The sequence below is a fragment of the Acinonyx jubatus genome, chromosome C1, assembly GCF_027475565.1.
Source record: "Acinonyx jubatus isolate Ajub_Pintada_27869175 chromosome C1, VMU_Ajub_asm_v1.0, whole genome shotgun sequence".
In the NCBI taxonomy this organism is placed as follows: domain Eukaryota; kingdom Metazoa; phylum Chordata; class Mammalia; order Carnivora; family Felidae; genus Acinonyx; species Acinonyx jubatus.
This window is the reverse complement of record NC_069381.1, coordinates 9,658,950-9,678,836: the sequence shown is the minus strand read 5'-3', so window position 1 is coordinate 9,678,836 and position 19,887 is coordinate 9,658,950. Positions and strand designations below refer to the sequence as shown.

The window sequence follows — 19,887 nt, the reverse complement described above, 5'->3', positions numbered from 1 at the left end:
GTGACCAACCAGACAGAGCGCTCTTTTCCCGCTTAGAAAGCTGTGCTGGATAGGAATCCACTTCGCTCATTCACTCAACAAACATTTTTGGAGCATCTGGCACATACCAGGCAACATGCTGTGCAGCGAGGACACGTATGTGAACCAAGAGTGCTCACGTGGGGCTTCGATTCTTTTCTCTGTTCAGCCACACACACACAAATACAATTTTGTTAACAAATCGTAGAGCTTAAACTTGTGCCGGATACTGACACAATACTGAAGTCACCGTTACGGTGTGTGTGATACTGAGTTTCAGGAGTCTAGTTGTGAAGTCTAATTTCTCACGATTCCAAACTGAAAGCAGGAAACCGTTCATCATATTACCAGGTTAGGTTCTCAGTAGCCTGTCTGGAATAGAATGGATTCTCTCCCTCCCTCCTGACCAAAACTGTGTATACAGAAGCTAGGACATTTTTCCAGAACCCGGTGACCAGTTTTTTTTTCAAGTAAAAGAAACTTCAGAGATCACTTCTTCCAAGCCTAATCAAATTATTAAGAATTCAGGAGCTGTGGAAAAAAGGGAACCCTCATGCACTGTTGGTATGAACGCAAGCTGGTGCGGCCACCGTGGGATACAGTATGGAGATTCCTCAGAAAATTAAAAATAGAACTACCCCACAATCCACAATAATTGCACCACTGGGTATTTACCCCCCACCCCCAAAAAAGAAAAAACGCTAATTCAAAGGGATGCATGCACCCCTGTGTTTATTTCAGCATTATTTTCAATAGCCACATAATGGAAGCAGCCCAAGTGTCCATCCAGAGAGGAATGGATAAAGAAGATGTGGTACACACACACGGACATTATTCAGCCACAAAAAAGAATGAAACCTCGCCACGTGCAACAGCATGAATGGAGCTAAAAAGTATCATGCTAAGCAAAGTCAGTCAGCAGAGAAAGACAAAGACAAATACCCTATGACCTCACTCACATGTAGAATTTAAGAGACAAAACAGGGGCACCTGAGTGAATCAGACAGTTAGGCATCCAACTTTGGCTCACGTCATGAGCTCACAGCCCAGTCCGGGAGTTCAAGCCACACGTCTGGCTCTGTGTTGAAAGCTCAGAGCCTGGAGCCTGCTTCAGATTCCGTGTCTCCCTCTCTCTGTCTCTCTCTGCCCCTCCCCTGCTCGCACTCTGTCTCTCTCTCAAAAATAAACAAACATGAAAAAAAGAAAAGAAAAAGAGAAAGAAAAAGAAAGAAATGAGCAAAGGAAAAAAAAGAAAAAGACAAACCAAGAAACAGACTCTTAACTATAGAGGACAAACTGGTGGTTACCAGAGGGGTGCTGGGTGGGGGGATGGGTGAAATAGGTGAAGGGGATTAAAGAGCACACTTAGGATGAGAGAGTAACATACAGAATGGTTGAATCACTATATTGGACACCTGAAACCAATACAAAACTGCATGGAAACTTTACTGGAATTAAAATAAAAACTTAATAAAAAGACAAAAGAACTCAGGAGCACCTCGAGAAGGAAACAGAGACCTGAAGTCACTTCTGAGCCTCTATGCCCAGGAGACACCCATGTGAGCCCAACCTGAGGTGGACAGCAGACAGGTGGTCAGGGAAGGACTCACTAGTAAGGAAACAGTGGAACAGAGGCCTGAAGAAAACGAGTCATGCACATATCTGGGGGAGGGAAGCTCCCCAGACAGAGGAAATAGCAGATGCATAAGCTCTGAGTCAAGAATGTGCTAGATGTGTTTAAAAAAAAAAAAAAAAATAGCAACAAGTCGGAAAGGTGGGGTGGGGAGTAGAAGATAGAAAACTCTTGGACAATAGAAATAGAAAACAATGGACAAGGGTGAGGGCAGGGAGAGGTGGTGGGAGGTGGTCAGACACTAGATATATTTTGAAGACAAAAATGACAAGATTGCGTACTGGCTGTGGCACATGGGAGAGGGAAGGAGGAGGCAAGGAAGATTCCACAACAACTGTGATAATCCTCTCTACTGGAAGACTGAGGGAAAAGTAGCTCTGATCTTGCGCGCGCACGCGCTCTCTCTCTCTGTGTGCGCGTGTGTGCACTGAAGGGAAATCAAGAGCTACGTTGGGTGTGTTGAAGTTTGTGGTACCCAACATACACCTGAGTGAAGATATTAAGTGGTTGGTTTTACAGGACTCAAGTTCAATGAAGAGGCTGAGCCCAGAACTGTACTTGGAACACGGAACTGCACAAGGCCATCTGGAGAGCGAATGCAGACAGAAGAGAGGCGGGAAGATAGTCCCCCAGGTGACTCTGGTACTTAGAAGTCAGAAGATTGGATAGTGAGGTATCTGGAGAGCCAAGAAGAGTAAAGAAAGTTTCCAGGAGGGAGCAATCAGCTGTGTCCATAAGTGAGAGTTGGGTTGGCTAAAAAGAGGACAGAGAATTCAACACCCGATGTACCAAGGTAACTGGTGTGCTGATCATGGACAACAGTTTTGGGGAACTGTGGGGACAAACGGCTAACGGAGTTCCTAAGATAATGGATGGAGTGGGAAGACAGGGAGACTATAAACAACTCTTTCAAGTGTAGCTATAAAGGAAAGCTGAGAAATGGGGCAATGGCTGGAAGGAATCACAGGGATAGCAAGGGACTCTCAGATGGGCACTGTTATAAGCCCATTTAATGCTGATGGGGGTGGTCCCCGGTGCTGCTTTCTCTACAGTACCCCCTGAGCCCCTGCTAAATTAGGCCCCTTTTAAGAAAGCTCTACAAGAGTTAAGAAAAGGCTCTGTAAAGGAGGCAGAGCTACTCTGAATTCTGGCTGTTCATTCACTGGGCAAAATTTACTGTATGCCAACAGCAGGTAAGACTGTCAAGGCCCTTATTCTTACAGGGCTTCACTTTAACAGGCACTACGTACAAGCAAGCAGGAAACAATACTGTCATCAACGAACGCTCACGCTTTGTGGAGGTACAGGTTGCTCCAGAAGCATAACAGAAGAAGCATCTAAGAATGGCTTGGTTTATCAGGGAAGGCTACTGAGAGAAAGTACAGACTGCCTGAAGGTCAAGGACAGAAGAGGAGAAGCAAGCAGGAGGAAATCAAAACTTGTAGCACACCGTAAATTAGTTTGGACTTACCTGGGGCAGTGGGGGAGGGGGATCCACTAAGGTATTTTGTTTTAAGCTTATTTACTCATTTTGAGAGAGACAGAGACCGCGCCAGCAGGGAAGGGGCAGAGAGAGGGAGAGAGAAAATCCCAAGCAGGCTCCACACTGTCAGTGCACAGCCCGACTCGAGGCTCAAACTCACTAACCGTGAGATCATGACCTGAGCCAAAACAGGAGTCACATGTTTAACCGACTGAGCCACCCAGGCGCCCCCATTAAAGGTATGTTAAAGCAGGAGAGGGCCATTTGGAGATGTGGCTACAGTGTGGATAACGAGATTGGAGGCAGGAGACTGATCCTAAGGCAGGGACATTCGAAGGGAGAGGACGGGGCCTGAAACAGGGATGGGAATGAAAGGAAACAGCAGACACAGGAGAGTGGCCAGGCTGTGGACAAGAGGCCTGTCAAAAGACCTGGTGACCACCAGGATGTGGGGGAGGGGAGCTAAAAAGGCCAAGTGTTTCCAGCTCTGTGAACACAAGGTGTTCGCACAAGCTCACCTGCTCAGTCCTAGTCCCCCCACCCCCCACCCCGGCGTTGCCCTAGGAATGTCAGTCTTACCCTCACCCATCCGTCCACCACTACATTTACTGCCTGTCTCCCCACAGACCAGCCTGCTCTCCCCCAAGACAAACTCCCATCAATCCCCCAAGTTCTCCACATACTGGGACACACCAGTCATTTTATGTTGGTAGGAACTAACACCCTTTCCAAATACATTTTCAACAGCACACTGCTAAAAATGTCAAATATAAGAACAGAAAATGAAAACAACATCTCTAAGGCTTAGAAATTTTAGGGTTCATTTTAAGTCAAAATCTGTGGCTTCTTTTATGGGGGGGGGGGGAAGGATTCCTTCCCTGTGACTGGTAAACAATTCCAGACTTACAACTGTCCAAAGTAATAAGAAGCAAAACATGCAGAGCCCTATTTATTAACTAGTAAGGCCCACACCAACGTGTGTCCACGCACTCGATGAGGTCTGCTGAGTTTTAAAAATAAAGGAAGGTTTGGGAAACACAAGGAAGAGTCTGGACTGTTTGCTCAGTACACAGACCACTTGCTGGGGACAATGCAGAACATTCAGGAGAGGCTTTACCCTATTAAGGAACCAATTGCACTCTGACCAGCTATTCCACAAACAGGTAAATATTAAGTACTTTTCTTCATAGGACCTAGTGTTATATGAGGAATAAAGACCTGTCTCCAAGTACTGAAGGAGAGAGGGCAGTCGGATTTTCTTTTTTAATTCTGCCACTAAAGGCAGTGACATTCTTTAGTGTTCAAACAAGACTTACTTAGCAAATCTGCTATCAGCATGTAGAACTTAGTCAACCTATCTGTTCTTGCTTCATAAAATGCCACAGGAAATTATAATCTTTTATGAATGTCATCACCTCCAACAGTGCTAATAAAGTGGTTTAAAAGGCATCCAAAATATTTTGTTGCGTTTTTTTCTCTACAAATTTTTTTTATTTATTTGAGAGAAAAACAGATTGTGCAAGCAGGGGAGGGGGAGAGAGAGTGAGTGAGAGAGAGACAGAGACTGAGAATCCCAAGCAGGTTCTGCACCAGCAGCACAGAGCCCGATGCAGGGGCTCGATCCCGTGAACTGTGAGATCGTGACCTGAGCCAAAACCAAGAGTCAGACGCTTAACTAACTGAGCGTCTACCCAGGCGGGTACCTATGAATGTTCTCGAAAGAGTCACAAGGCTCTATTGAAATTTGCCTGTCTGGGTCACTATGAGCAATTCTTAGCAAGCATGTATCTGCCACGTACCAGATCAGAAGACACAACTCCCTCATTTCTATCATCAACAGTCTCAATATGGTTGCTCAACTGCCAAGAGCACAGAGCCACCAGCCTTTCTGACTGACTTTCAATCCTCGCCTCTCTCTGAATTCTTCCATCATGGAGGGCCTAGAATGTTAATCCTCAGAAGGGATGATAAAAAAGAAAATTTTGTGTGGAGAAACACAAAGAATAAACTAGGAAGTTAATTTCTAACAAAAAACAAGAACGCTTTTTTTTCACTCTGCACACTTTTCATGCTGATGTATAAAATCAAAGGTGTTTGGTATTTCAAGTAAACTCTTAACTGAAGTGCAAAACAAACGATTTAAGTGTGTAAATCAGAAGCATTTAGCTAAATAAAATGTTTACAAAGTCAATACTGATGCCCACAGTCCACAGCTCACCCCACAGCTCAGGGGTGGACTAGCACCACCGTCCCAGAAGCCTTCTGGCACCAGAGATTTGTTTTGATGGTTTTGAACTTCATAAATTATTTATAAATGTGATCATATAGTACATTTCATTTTATTTTAACCAGGGAATAATTTTATTTTTAACAAAGAAGGTCTTTAAAAATACTTTTAAGGGAAGGTGGGATGTGGAGGCTCAGTTCACCGTTATTAAATTCAGGCAGCCTTGGGGCACCTGGGCGGTTCAGTGGGTTAAGCATCGGACTCCTGATTTCAGGTCATAACCTCAGGGTCCGGAGAGCAAGCCCTGCATCAGGCTCTGCACTGACAGCACCGAGCCGGCTTGGGATTATCTCTCCCTCTCTATCTCTGCCCCTCCCTGGCTCACGCCCCACTCCTCCCCCTCAATAAATACGGCTAAAAAATAAAAATAAAAAATTAATTAATACAGGCAGGCTTTTCGCTGTTAACCCTTTACAGTTCTTGGGGGATTCTCAGAAGGGCATTCCAAGGAGATTTACAGTATCTGTGATTTACAGTAACTGGTGATACATACCCGAACAAGTCCAACTTCGAAGCTTACCTTCCGCAGAATCTCTCATATTTGCAGAAGCAGAATCTGGCTCGCTTGTCTTCAGGGGTGTGTCTTCAGCTTTGTTTGCTTTGTTTTTACTTTCCTGGGATTTTTTCTTCCCTAAAACACAATATTTATTTGTTTACTTACTATTACCCTGAATTCTTGAAAAAGACAATTACTAATCCAATGACAGCAAACTGTATACTTCTGGACAATTATCACATCGGATTTCTAAAGAAATGAACAGATGATGAATATGAATACGTGTAAATCATGTCAGAGAAGAAAAAGAAACCCAAAACCCTGTATTTTTGAGACTCCTCAAACTAATAAATCATCTATTCGAGAAAACGTAACAATATTGATGTCAGAGGAAAACTGGATACTAACACTGAGTTTCAGTACCACACAAATAACAGGGACTGGCAAAAGTCTGATTGGTGCAAGAAGCACTTTAGGGGAAGACAATATGGTATAACTTGGGTCCCTTTTAGTTGAGATAAGCTTGTCCATAATTGTGAAAGTGAAGCAAGAGAAGCAGACTCTGTTGGACTACAAAGGATCCGTGTGTGCAACAGCTCAGATATCACATGCAGAGGAATTATGAAGAATTCACTGTCAGGACAGCAGGAATTCTGAGGGTCCCCAGGGACCCAACTCCAAGTTCAGTACGATTCAGGATTTCATTAACAACTGCAAAAATGGAATTCAGGAAACACCCACTGCATTCCAACCGACAGCACAGTTCAGAAGGGAAGATTAAAAAGCAACACAGTTCGGACAAGCTGGAACGAGCTCAGGTCACTAGACAGTCCACAGGGACGAGCCCTTCTCTAGAAAAGTACGAATGCTGAAGGTTTGGAAGCTCCGTCTCTTTGGGATTTGGCCAGAATTTGTGGCCCTTTGTTTCTGTTTTTTCAACTCTAAGGTTCTTTTTTCCTGGTAGCTCTTGGGTTTGTAGTTTTCAGAGTCAGAACAGGCTCATCTTCGTCTTCCCCAAACCCCTCCTTCTCCTTCAGCAGCACTCGCCCACTGGGCCTGGCAGACCTGTCCTTTCCTCTCGCAAAACAAGCCTCCCACCACCTCCATCTCTGAATTACTAAAATGACAAACCGGAACGCACTCGCTCACTGCTCCTGGAAAACGGTGTTCTCCATAACAGAACTTCACTACAGAGAAGCCCAGTTAACTAAAATATAGACAACAGATAAAAATGAGGTGAGACGCACAAATAACACTGAACAGTTCAGAACGTAAAAATGGAAGCATCGATGATAGCAACAAGCACATAGGAATCCTCAAAAAGCACCACCAGATTCTGACAGATATTTAAGAGATGAAACAAAGAGGAAAAAAGTACAAAATACTTCATAATCAGCCATTTAATTTGTCAGTCTTAAAAAGCAAACTCTAAAGTACTATTTTAGGGGCGCATAGGTGGCTAAATGAGTCAAGGTTAAACGCCCGACTTCTGCTCAGGTCACGATCTCGCAGTTCCTGAGTTCCAGCCCTGCAGCGACTCTGTACTGGAGCCGGCTTCAGATTCTATGTCTGTCTGTCTGTCTGTCTGTCTGTCTCTCTCTCTCTCTGCCCCTCCCCCATTCGCACTCTGTCTCTCTCTCTCTCAAAAACAGATATAAAAAAATGTTTAAATACCATTTTAAATCCCTAATTCTTTAAGCCCATTTAAAAAAAAAAAAAAACTGATGCATTCTGCAACTATGTTAAAGAGTTTGCCCAAATAAATTCCTGCTAACATGTCCATCCCTCATTTCCAAAGGCATCTAAAATGGACCTCGGGACACAAGCAAGCACTTTACTGGAACCACACTCTGGTGGCAACAGAAGCCAAGAGCCTGCAGGCGGAAAGATTATAAACCAATCCCCTGGAAAGGGCAAGGACATGAAAACACCTTTTCACACTAAAAGAGGTAACCTCCTCTTTCAATTCTTTCTCCTTTTGCCACCTTAACAGCACTGAGCTTAAATCTGTGATGACAAGGTTCTTGAGGAATCCAGCTGTGCTTTAGGAAGTTTGGATTCGATCTACTTTCAGCTAGTTTTCTTATCCTCACGATGACCTATGCCCTTCCCTGTGTGTGATACCCAGTGCAGATCAGATTACCGGTAGCAAACAATACAAATATAAATGATCACTGGCTGCTAACATAACTGCCCCAATGCTGCAGTTCATGTCTGCTGAGAACCACGTAAAGGACTCCTGGTGCCCTAGGATGCTTAATTCTGAAGTTTTATTCAGTAAAGTTTTTCCCTGGACCAAAACCACAAAGTTGCTGTAAGACATCATCAGCACCACCTCATGTATCCCAAACAGCCCAAGAAATGACCCTTTCTTACCTCTAACTTTCTACTTCGAATAGGTATGGGCTTTTGAAATAAGTAAAAATGGAGGTATAGTGTAAATTGTGCCTGTTATGCATATATATTTCTTAAAAAGTCACACCGTGAAATTTAATAGCAAAACAGATGTCAACCTGTTGTAATACAATCCCTTACAGAAGCAATTCAAAGTTTTTCTGCAACCTCTCAAATGCTATACAAAGCTGGTTAGCAGGCCATACAAAAAACTGGCCTATATGTAAACAGTATTAAATAAGTGAAGTTTCTAGATATAACTTACAATAAAACAGCACAACTTTAATAATATCATTCACTAATACATATTCACACTGAAATCATGTAACTGCCTGCTACGTAAAAGTACTCTTTTAAGTTTTATTCCCTGCCTAAAAGAATAGGAAAACATCTAGCTGATACTGAACGTCAAGGTCTACTTCTGGACTCTCCAAACCTAATTAGTGAGAAGTGCCCCACCCCCCTCCCCCCACTTCCAGGCACCCTCTTTAAAAAACAAGACCAGGAAGCCCTTGATCCCCCGTGAAGAGAAACCATTTGAAGTAGGGACATCTGCATCCTATTCAGATGGTCACAGGCTGCCTGGGCGTCCCGCGAATGATCCTCTCGGTCGTGGGGCTGTGTGATGCACTGAAGGAAGGACGTTGAGCAGCATCCACTCACTAGACGCCAGCAGCACCTCCACTTTTAACTGTTGACAGGCAGATCCCCAGGCATGGCCAAATGTCTGGGGAGGTCTCCCCAGGTGAAGAACCACTGGGCTGAACCAATACAGGCCACTAAAGACACAACGGGGGCTCTGCAGTCTATATAGTTAAGAATTTTAAAAGTATCTGAAGAATTGCAAAAAGCAAAGTACGGGACAATTGAACTTCCCTCCAAAGTGACTTCAGTGAATGCTGACACTTAGTTTTTCAGGGACATGAGTCTATCATGAATCTAAGAGATGACTCATGACACTGATATTACCTGACACATGAAATGATTCTCACGATCTTAATCGGAACCATCTAACACCCAAGTTACTTCCCATTAGGATTGTACACTGGAGATGGAAGAGACTGTATCGAAACCACCTGTCCTACCTGCCATTTTGAGAGAAAGTGAAAGCCAGGGCCCACGGGGAACTAATCAGTCCACGAGAGAACAGAAAGTAGGACCCAGGTGTCCCGACTCACACTTAGGTATGCTTGGTGTCACTCACAAAGCCAAATACTGCAATGGGAACAGAGGAACAGGTGGTGGAACCTTCTACGTTTCCTTAGATAAGCAATCCCCCCCCCCATACTTGGTTTCTGTTCTATTTGTAATCAAATTTAAAAACAAAAACAAGCCTATAACCAAAAACAACCTGTAATGACTCTTACAAAGGGGAGCGGGGGCTTGTTAGTGTCTGGGAGGCGGGACGTGCCTCTAGCACTGGTCCGGCAGAGCCCACTGGGAGCCTGGTAAGCACACGTGTGCACTTACCATCGGGTTCCTGAAGGGTCCTACATAGAAGCTACTGCCAGCTGCGTGTTCCACTTGGTCTAAACAAGAAAGATACAGGAATGAAACACAAGGAAAGTGAAATGGAAACGACAACGAAGAACATAATGAAGGACAGGACAAACTTTATGTATATAAGGAAAAGAAATGCACACCAAGTTATGAAGAAAACTAAATGAAACAGAAGGAAATGAGCAGTTACCTACCGAATCAAAGTTCTCACGCACACACAAAATAAAAAATAAATGAATCTTTAACTGTGATCTCAGCTGCTGACAGGAGGGCTCACTCGGCATACTTACTCTTATGCCTCTGCCACACCTGTGTCGCAAAACAGATGCTCTTACCGCTGACGGCACCATTCTGCCAGAGACCCCGAAGTCCCAATCATGCCGCTCATCTTACAGTTACCCAAGGACCAAAGCCGTGAAGTCATCTGCCCAAGGTCATGTAACTAAATCAGCTCTAGAGCCAGAATTAAAACCTGAGGATGACGACGCTAAAAGTGTTCCTTCTACTACGAAAAGTGTTATTTCTTAAGACCTGTAATGGCACAATCAATACCATAGTCTTTAGAAAGCACTCTTTCTATGCGTTGTCTCACTTGGTTTCAAGGGCAAATGAAAGAAAAAAGTGGTAGAGACATTCACTGCATTTATGGGAAAGGAACAGCAATCAAACTGGAATGCAGATTATTTTCCCCATTTCAACTGTATCTTATGCCAGAAACACTTATAAGTCAACAGCCCAGAAGCTCAATCTAAGCAAGTATGATTCACCGTAACAGAACTGGGTTTTCTAGTGAAATAGCTACTGTAGAGAGAAAACCAACAGTCATAATGACTACTCTTTAAAGATAATGTCTAGCATTATACCTCTGATGCCTGGATGCAAGTTGCAAAACCAGAATTGCCTAAGGCATCACATAAATAATTTAACCTAGGTCTGGACTGTGTTCTACTAGTCTAATAAAACTGGTCAAACACTAGGAAAATCTAGAGAATAATGTTTCACTTAAAAATGTGCAGGCATCAGAGAAAACACAAAATTCTAGAAGGCATGCTCAGGTTACATTAAAAATTCATCACAACAGTGAAGGCTCACGAATTTCGTGATTTAAGTGAATTAAATTTAGAGCCATATGTAACTCTACATGTGCTGCCTCCTCACTGGGAGCTACCCAACTCCTACGTATAATATCAGAATTCAGTACTGGCGCACAGAAGCCGGTCTATCTGATCTTTGTTGAGGGAGCTCACCACCTTACTCAGATACACAGCTGATTCCGCACCAGGCGAGGCCCCGTCTCTGAGCTCTTACCATGAAAGGTCATGGAGAACATGAGCTGCCCCGAACTGGAGCCACCACGGACTCCCCGAAGGACTCCCCAAAGGACGGGCTGTGCCCGTCCTGCCTCTCTCTGGTGCCTCACCTCTCGCTCAGCCCTTCATCTCAGCAAATGAGCCTTCGTCCTCTCCCCTCCACTGAAGATCCACTCTCCACGGTTCCCCCTGATCTCATAATTACAAAACCCGAAATCTCTTTAGGCTTCATTTGCCTCAAGTTCCCCCTTTTGTGTCTGACAGTTTCGTGGGTCTTACATTCTTTAGATTCCTCTCCCCAGCCTTATGACACCACCATTTACGTACGATCTCCTTTTGTGACCACTTTTTTTGCAGAATCTTCCTCTTCTTCCTGCCCTCAGACAAGTGGGTCCCTTATAGGAAATCTGAAGATCGGGGGCTTTCGTACAAGGCTGGAGAAAGGCTTCAACAAAGTATTCAGCTGAGCGGAGGGTACAGATCTTAGAGAACAGAACAGACATGGAATAACGGAAATAATGGCTATGTTAAAAGGTAAGGAAGAAGAACCCTAAGATTTGACACAGAAGGAGCCTTTAAAGCTGATCTTAGTCTGCTCCCCAAACTCCACAAAAATGCTTCTCAAAGCTTTATCTCATTGTATGAATTGCCTAAAATCTCAGAGCAAGTTGGCAGCAAAACTGGGATTTTTATTCCCACCCAATTCACTAATCTGTCTCCTGTGTTCCAGAAGCCTTACTATGAGTAATACTTTCTGGGTCCTAATTTTTTCACCCTAAGAAAGATAATGGTGCACCTGGGTGGCTCAGTTGAGCGTCCAACTCTTGATTTCAGCTCAGGTCATGATCCCAGGGTCGTGGGATCGAGCCCCACATCGGGCTCCACAATAAGTGTGGAGCCTGCTTAAGACAGTCTGTCTGTCTGTCTGTCTGTCTCTCTCTCTCTCCCTCCCTCTTTCTCTCTCCCTCCCTCCCTCCCTCTGCCCCCTCCCCTGTTCACGCTCTAGAATAAAATAATAAAATAAAAAAGAAAGATAATAGTGCCATGTTCATTGCAAGCTACATTGAGAACTTTATCATAAAACTATAAAGTCAGTATACAGCTTTTCAAATTTTTGAAAGGCAAGGGTGTGGCTTCCATGGCAGCAGGCTGGCCTGGCACTGACAGCAACTCTCAGAACACCTGCTGTAGAGGTAAATCAGAGTTCACGGGCAAGGTAAAACACTTGCTTGGAAAAAAGCATAAATTTCAGGGGCGCCCGGCTGCCTCAGGCAGTAGGGCATGCGACTCTTGATCTCAGGGTCCTGAGTTCAGTCCCACGCCGGTCGTGGAGACTACTTAAAACATTTTTTTTTTTTTTACTTAAAAGGCATAAAGTTCATGTTAAATGACTTCTTTATAGGATCAAAAGAAACACACACACACACACACACACACACACACACACTCACGAACTCTAACAGACCACGCAGTGAGGACGGGGCATCAAAGGTAACAGCCAAGTCGTGGGCTGAAAGAATGGCCAAAACGTGCCATGTGAGCTGGTAACGGGAGGCAGGGAGTCAGACCCCCAGCCCTTGTTTTCTATCTGGGGGTAGTTAACCCTCTACAGTTGGTGTGATGGGTACAGAGGACACAAGCCAGAAACACATATGACAGTCCGTGTTCCACAAGGAATCAGCAGTCCGTTTAGACCACTGTAACATATGCTTAAAAAAGAAAACAAGAAGATAATGAATGACTCAGTAACCTGGACGTCCACGGAAGTCACAATCTGGGCAACAGGGAAGCTGCGCAGCAGGACCAAAGTGAGAGCAGGGCCTCCAAGACCACAGCCAGAAAGGCACCCGCAAAGGTCGGCCAAGCTGCACACGGGTCGGGGTGTGTCCATCAGATGGTCAGGGTGAACGTTACAGCTTGCCCAAGGGGGTCTCAGGGGGAAACCGAGCTACTGGGGGCCTAGCCCTGCTGCCCCACGGTGTTTTGGGCAGAACGCTCTGAAGTGGCAAGATGCTGTGCAGCAACTGGTTTTTATGAAATATGCTCTCCATTTTCTATACATTTCTTTCATATTTAAAGTAACTTGAAATGTACCTGACACTAAAAAAAATTCTGTTAAGCAGCTCGGGCACAATTTCAACCTTTTCCTGGAGTTAAGCTCTCCAAGAGCTGTCTGTAATCCCAGAGGCAAATTACGAAAATAAAACCTCTCTGGTTTTAAATTGCTCATAGTATTAAAACAGGGCTCTAGGCTTTGCTTCCAACAGAAACAATGGAAAAGTTCTGGATTTTTCAGTGCTGCAGATCCCGGTGTAAATTCCTGGGATGCTTGTGTCGCGCCGGGGGGGGGGGGGGGGGGGGGGTGCGCACAGCCTCTGCCCCTGTGGAGGGTCCAGCCAGCAACTCTTCCAAGTGCCAGGCTGATGGCAGTAGCAGCAAGGATCACATCTGAAGGGAGCTTTGAATTTCTCTAAAAAAGGCTTTTAGTGGCTTTGACTGGATAAATCCAAATACCAGAAGAGGCTCCCCAAATAAACTTTAATAAATTCAAATTAAGAAAGCATTAAATTTCCTTATACTGTTCGGAACCTCAAAGTCTTGTGGCATGAACAAAATGAGTCTAGAGACTAACCAAATACCCCTGAAACTTAAACAAGCTGCCAGCCTGTTTTTCTTTATAATTATTTTAATTTCTAGGGTTCTTCTCAAGGATCTTCAGTAGCTTTTATTTTACAGGGAGAAAATGTATCTAAAGTCTGAAAACCTTGCATATAAAAAGTGAATGGGCAACTACAAAGTAAAAACCTTAAATTCAAGTGTCAGTCCCCGGAGGCCACACAAACAGGACTGGGAACTAGGTAGGGAGGTGGTGACGACATGAGCCTGGCAACTGGTAAAACAGAGCGCACAGCCACACCCTCAAGAACTGGTTATCCTCAGCTAAAAGGAAAGTCATTTATGATAAATTTTACAATTCTATATCCGGATGAATTAACTGCGCCATTTAGATTAAAAATACTTTCAGGAAATAAAATCTAGATATAAATCTGAAAGAAGACACAATTACCACACTTAAGATAATTCTCTAGATTTGTTTACAGAAATGTTTACAGGAACAATGATCAAGCCACAGCACTAATTAATCAAATCAGGCTACAATGTATCCACAGATGTAAACCAAGAAGATTAGGATGCTGGCAGGTGGCTCCCAGCAATGAGACTATTGGTGAAGGTAGGAGACCTGTTTATGTGTTCATATTTTCTAACTTTTCTAGATGAACATTTGGTTCTATTATGCAAAAAATAAATGAATACATTATTTTTGAAAGAAATGACTAACAAAGGCAAAATTAATGAGGCAACTGAAAAATGGCCACTATGGATTGAGATTAATATATGCCATTTATACCCATACAATTTGGAAAAGGTCTCAACTGTCCACTCTGTCTACACGGCAGGAAGTACTGAAGTGCTCCTCTGTTCTCTATCTCCTACCTGTACACCTGCTGTTAAGGGTCCAGAAAACAAGCACTAGCTCCAGAAACACCAAATCCACAACAGACGCACATTTAAAGGGGGTGTAGTCACAAGAGACATCATTCAACAGACGACACTGCGTAAGCATTCAAACTGCCACTGCTAACCTTCTGGTGGGTCTTCAACTCTTTTCCCTGTGCATCACATTGCTTCAAACAAAAATTTAATATCCCTCCTCCTTTTGAGCAGCCACATACCTTGTATTCTTTTTCTTGTTTATGTCTTTTTTATGTTTACTCGGTTATGATACCCATCTTCATGGTTATGACACCCATCTTTATTTAAACCAAAAAGCTAATTTAAATAATCGTGTTGAGTGCCTCCCAGGTGTAAGCGAAGGGTCAATGTTTTGGCAGTCAGCCATGATAATCATGAGCGTATGGTTTCCTGGCTTTTATATTGCTTCTCCTAAAAGTGCAAAATTCATATGCCACGTTTTGATAGAGGTTTAAGAAACAGGTTATGAAAATAAGACCATTTACAGAGATACTAAACTACTCCTCACTTAGATCTACCGTGAGACATTTTATTCGGGTATAGTTCTTAAGACTATTCATCACTACAGCGGAGCAATCTCATTCCCTTCTTTCCAAGACCTCAACTGTCTTCTGGCCTCCGCCACACCTGCAGATGTGCCTCTATCAGAGCTTGTGAACGGACACATCATCACTCCACCGGAGCAGAGCCTGGACCTCTGGAGGCTCATGCATGTGCACCAACTAGCACAAATCTGCCTACTCGGAGAACTCAAAATGCTGTCTTTTAGAGATTCACAAGCAGAGAAGGAACTAACATGTATTCTCCTCATAAATTATGGTCACAAATTACATTTAAGTTCAAGATTTTTTTCTCCTAAGATCTGCACCTAAAAACAAAATCCCACTAACCAGCCTATTTGACAACACATCTCGCACTCAGATGCACTAGCATGTATCAGACTACTGTTCAAATTTAGCTCAATTCTTGCAAGATTAGAATTTTTTCCTTGACATACTTTGTAAGGTTTCTGGAACCATGGTGAAGCACAAGTATTTGGATTTTTTTCCTGGGTGCTTATTATCTACAAAGCACTTTGTTAAGAGCTATATAGGGTGGGTGGGTGTATGTGTGTGTATAACTTAAAATTGAAGTTATGCCCAACTCTGTGAAAAGCCAAGCCCCTTTGCAGAAAGGCTCTACCTAATGTCAACAAGAAGCAAATTTTGAACGGAAGAGATGTTCAAGAGAATCTGAATCTCATTAAAAATAAAAACAAGGGAGGGGAAGGGAAGAGAGAGGTAGGAAGAGGGAGAGCCAGAGAGGTGGGAGGGAGAGGGAAGGGGCAGAGAGAGACAGGGGAGGGGATGATGTAGATCGCCGGCCAGCCAGGTAAAGGGAAGACCCCTGGCGCAGCTGGGCCCTCCTCAGGAGTGCGGCCTGAGATGACAGCCTTTCAGACACACTAAAATCTTCTCAGGGCTGGTGTCCCAGGGTTAGGCCACATCATCCTGACTCGATGCTGCTTCTATCTTTTGCCAACACACGGGTAAAATAACGCCCCCAGGGAACAAAGAAGCTTGGGAGGAAGGGCTCACAGAAGACTAGGATTTTAAACGGCTGCCTCCCAGGCCGGTGCCCAAGGCAAGGAGAAAGGGCCTCCCTCTCACTCCAGTCACATTTCACCTGCTCCCAAAAGGTTCCTGTGCCCCCAAAGTCACACATCTTTCCTGCAGATGGTCTGACCCCAACTAATCTAAGACACTGGAATGGGCTCTCCTGTCCCTCCCCACTGTTGGGGTGGCACTCTGATTAAAACAGGTTCCTGAAGGGCACAAACTCACACAACTTGAAATCCACAAAACTAAAACGATATTGCACAGCCTTGGGCCATGATATGATTAAGGAGAAATACTCCTGGCTAAGGCAGACAGGAACAAACCATGGACACACTAGTGACCACTACCTGATACTGTCACCAGGAGGAGTAAATCTGACAATGCATAAAAAGAACGCTGCACAGTGCCTGACACAGACTCAATGGAACCAACTGTAAGGATTAGCCACAGGAGATTCTACTAAACAAATTTCAGAAACCCCACGCCCACAAGTCTAAATTGTCAGCATATGTTCCTTCTTAGGAAAACAATGACATTCTGCTTCCACTAACAATCCCGAATTCATCCATTTGTTTTGTTCATTTGTCCTATACAGTGATTCACACGATCCCACCCAGATATCACTATGGAAATGTGCGAGTCCGGATGAGGACAGAGGTTGAACGGAGTGCTTCAAACACTCACTAATGCTCCCATCAATATGCAGTAATGCTCCCACAGAAGCTGAAGGTACATTTCAGGTTTTTTTTTAACCTGTAACCTTGATTTTTTTATTGCTTCCAACCAACTGTCTAAACATACCAGCTCACTTCGTGGTTCTTAATCTTTTGGGAAAGAAACCTTAGACCCCTTTGAAAATCAGGCAACAGTGAAGGCCCCTCTTTCCAGGTGGTCACACAGAGACATAAATACACTTGGAGACCCAGAGACCTCTACGTCATCACCAAGTTCAGTTCTGAGTCTATGTGAACGTGCATATGGAGGGGTACACCTGTGTGATCCCTGAAAAATACCCCAACTCCTTAGACTATTCAAGAAAACTGCCGCAGAGAAAATCGGGGCATTTGTTTTCTTAAAACGGTCTTGTCGGTTTTACTGGTAACTTGTAAGAAAAGGACTCTTTCACATTTTTGTTTTTTCCTGACTGCACATCCAGAGAGATGTGAAGTGACAGATTTCCTAATCTGTCATGTGCAGCACGGAAATTGCTCCCGCACATTTACTTTCAAGGCGGTCTGATCATTTAATGTTTAAGGAAACGTATCCAAAATACACCCAAAATGTCAACCGCATGAAATTTGGTCCTAACAGTATGGTAGTCACGAGTGGTTACGACCACAGAGAGGTGACAGAAAAACGAGAAGAAAACAGCAAACACTTCATTTAGGCAACAAACATGTTTACTTTTGCCCAGGCAAACGCAACAAATCAAATTCCAGGAGTTATCTAATCCACCACTCTATGTAACCACAGGTGTCCCAGTTTGGGTAACTAGTTAAACAAGACAGCTTTTGAGAGAAAAGCGGGTCTCTAGCACATGAGGAGTTCTCCAGGGCCATGGTGTGTCCCCAGCTGCAGATCCAAATAACATCTTACCTCTTACCTGATTTTCAATCGACTTAATCCACTTCATGTCACCGAAGCAAAACAGATGGATTTCAATAAGCCACGTTAGAAGATACTGGAACTATTCCTTTATTTTTCGAAGTGCCGTGATAAGTCCAAGCACGGCAGAGTCACCACGGAGCTAATTGTACCAGTGCCCACCAATTAAGATGGGACCAAGGTCAGTGTGCAGGCATATTCCTATGAGGCTCTCACTTAATGCTCGCAGTGATCCCACAAGGCAGATCTTACCCCATTTTACCAACAAGTAAAGTGAAGATCAAAACATGTGGAGTAACGTGTCCAAAGTCATACTGCTATTAACAGGTGGAGCCAGGATATGAAGCCGGCCTCACGATTCCAAGGCCGTGTTCTGGCATGCCACAATGAAGTCCACGTGCTGTACATCTTCTGGAACTCAAAGGTATAGCTGGGTCAGCAATTTTTCCCTGCTCGCCTCCCCACAACAGACACACACGATTCAGGCTCATTTTAGCAGGTTACCCGTTTGCAAAGTATTGATCAAGCTGTATCTAATACAGAAGCAATAACGAAGCCCAAGCAGTACACTCATGTACTTTAGCACAGAAATTTAAGTTGGACATAGCACAACAATCAGTCACTATAAAAACAAAGTTTACCAATTCCATGCACTTCTGACAACTGCCCATGAGATTCAGAGGATCCTGTCTCTCTAAAACTGAAGAGGGTCAGAAAGTGTTTTAATTAAGCATCATTTTTTCTTGATTTTAATATATTCTACCCTCTACTGCAACCATAAATTGAATTCACCATGACACACAGACAGCAATTTCCATTTCTAAGGTTTCTTTTTTTTTTTTAATGTTTATTATTTTGACAGAGAGCAAACCAGTGAGCAGGGAAGGGGCAGAGAGAGTAGGGGGGGAGAGAAAGAATCCCAAGCAGGCTTGGAGCTGTCAGTGCAGAGCCCAATGCAGGGCTCAAACCCATGAACCATGAGATCCTGACCTGAGCTGAAATCAAGAGCCAGTTGCTTAACCAACTGAGCCACCCAGGTGCCCCCAATTTGCATTTTTTTAATCCTGAATTCTTTTTCTTAAGTTTATTTTGAGAGCGAGAGAGTGCACCCCAAAACTATAAATAGATACTAAGCTTCACACCCAAATTTGATCTTGTTATCAACTCCGTGATCACACGCAAGGAAGACTTTCTGTGACAATGTATTTAGCAGCTAATATAACTGCTAAAGACAAATTTGGCATTTTAAGCCCCCTGTTCAAAACTCCAAGATTGATTTATAGTTACTCCCTTTTATTATTTGTTTTGAATGCCAGTGAGAGAGACACTCTAATTTTGACCCCATTGCTAAACCTACAAAAATTACAATCCACAATATGTAACTACACGAGGAGAGTTCCGGAGAGTTCCGTGTGTAAAAGATCAGAGCTGCGGCTAACCAGCGCCACGCTGCCCACAGCATAAACCCCGGGCAGCATAAACCTGGTAGAGATGAATGTGAGACTTTGGTCTACACTAATGCCAACATTATTAGGCTCACAGAGAAGGTACCAGAGGCAGGGGGTGGAGGTAGAAGCCCTCAGCCCTCACAGGGATCCTCAGACGTTCTGCCTAAAACCAGCAGTCGCTTGACTGCACAGAGAAACAGGGTCTAAAGATCTTATATGTTAAAAGCAAAAATACAGCCAACAGAACCAGAAAGGGCATACTCTCCACCTCAAACTGGCAAGAGAATGAAATCTGAACCTAAGAAGCCAAACGGTAGGAAAAAAATAACAGAAGGCACAGGAACTGCATTGTTGCCCGTTCCAAACTGTATCGCCACTTCAAACACTGCACGATTGGTTTTGGGGTTCTAAACACCGGTGAACAAAACAAACCAGTCTGTCTTCATTTTTGTGGCAGGTGGTGTCTCAGGAAACCTACAAAAGACTGCAGCAATAGGAAGGATTAGAAGGACAAGGGGAAAGACTGTCACTGCAGCTTTAACAGAAGGGGGGGGGGGGGGGGGAGGCATTTTAGCCTAAGT

At 43.9% G+C, this 19,887-nt stretch overlaps 1 protein-coding gene across 12 annotated transcripts in view; it reads right to left on the bottom strand.

Annotated features, from left to right (window-relative positions):
• The window catches only part of PRDM2 (PR/SET domain 2), a 122,782-nt gene that overhangs the window by 40,289 nt on the left and 62,606 nt on the right, over positions 1 to 19,887 (bottom strand). For 7 of the 12 annotated variants that reach the window (XM_027060830.2, XM_027060824.2, XM_027060825.2 and 4 more), the window contains one exon: positions 5,915 to 6,052. The exons of 1 other annotated variant lie outside the window; for it this stretch is intronic. In XM_027060830.2, coding sequence (XP_026916631.1) covers positions 5,915 to 6,052 — 138 coding nt within the window. Of the gene's footprint in view, positions 1 to 5,914; positions 6,053 to 9,781; positions 9,831 to 19,887 lie in introns of those variants that run through there. 4 more of the 12 variants (XM_053203889.1, XM_053203907.1, XM_015086597.3 and 1 more) reach the window with 3 other exon arrangements.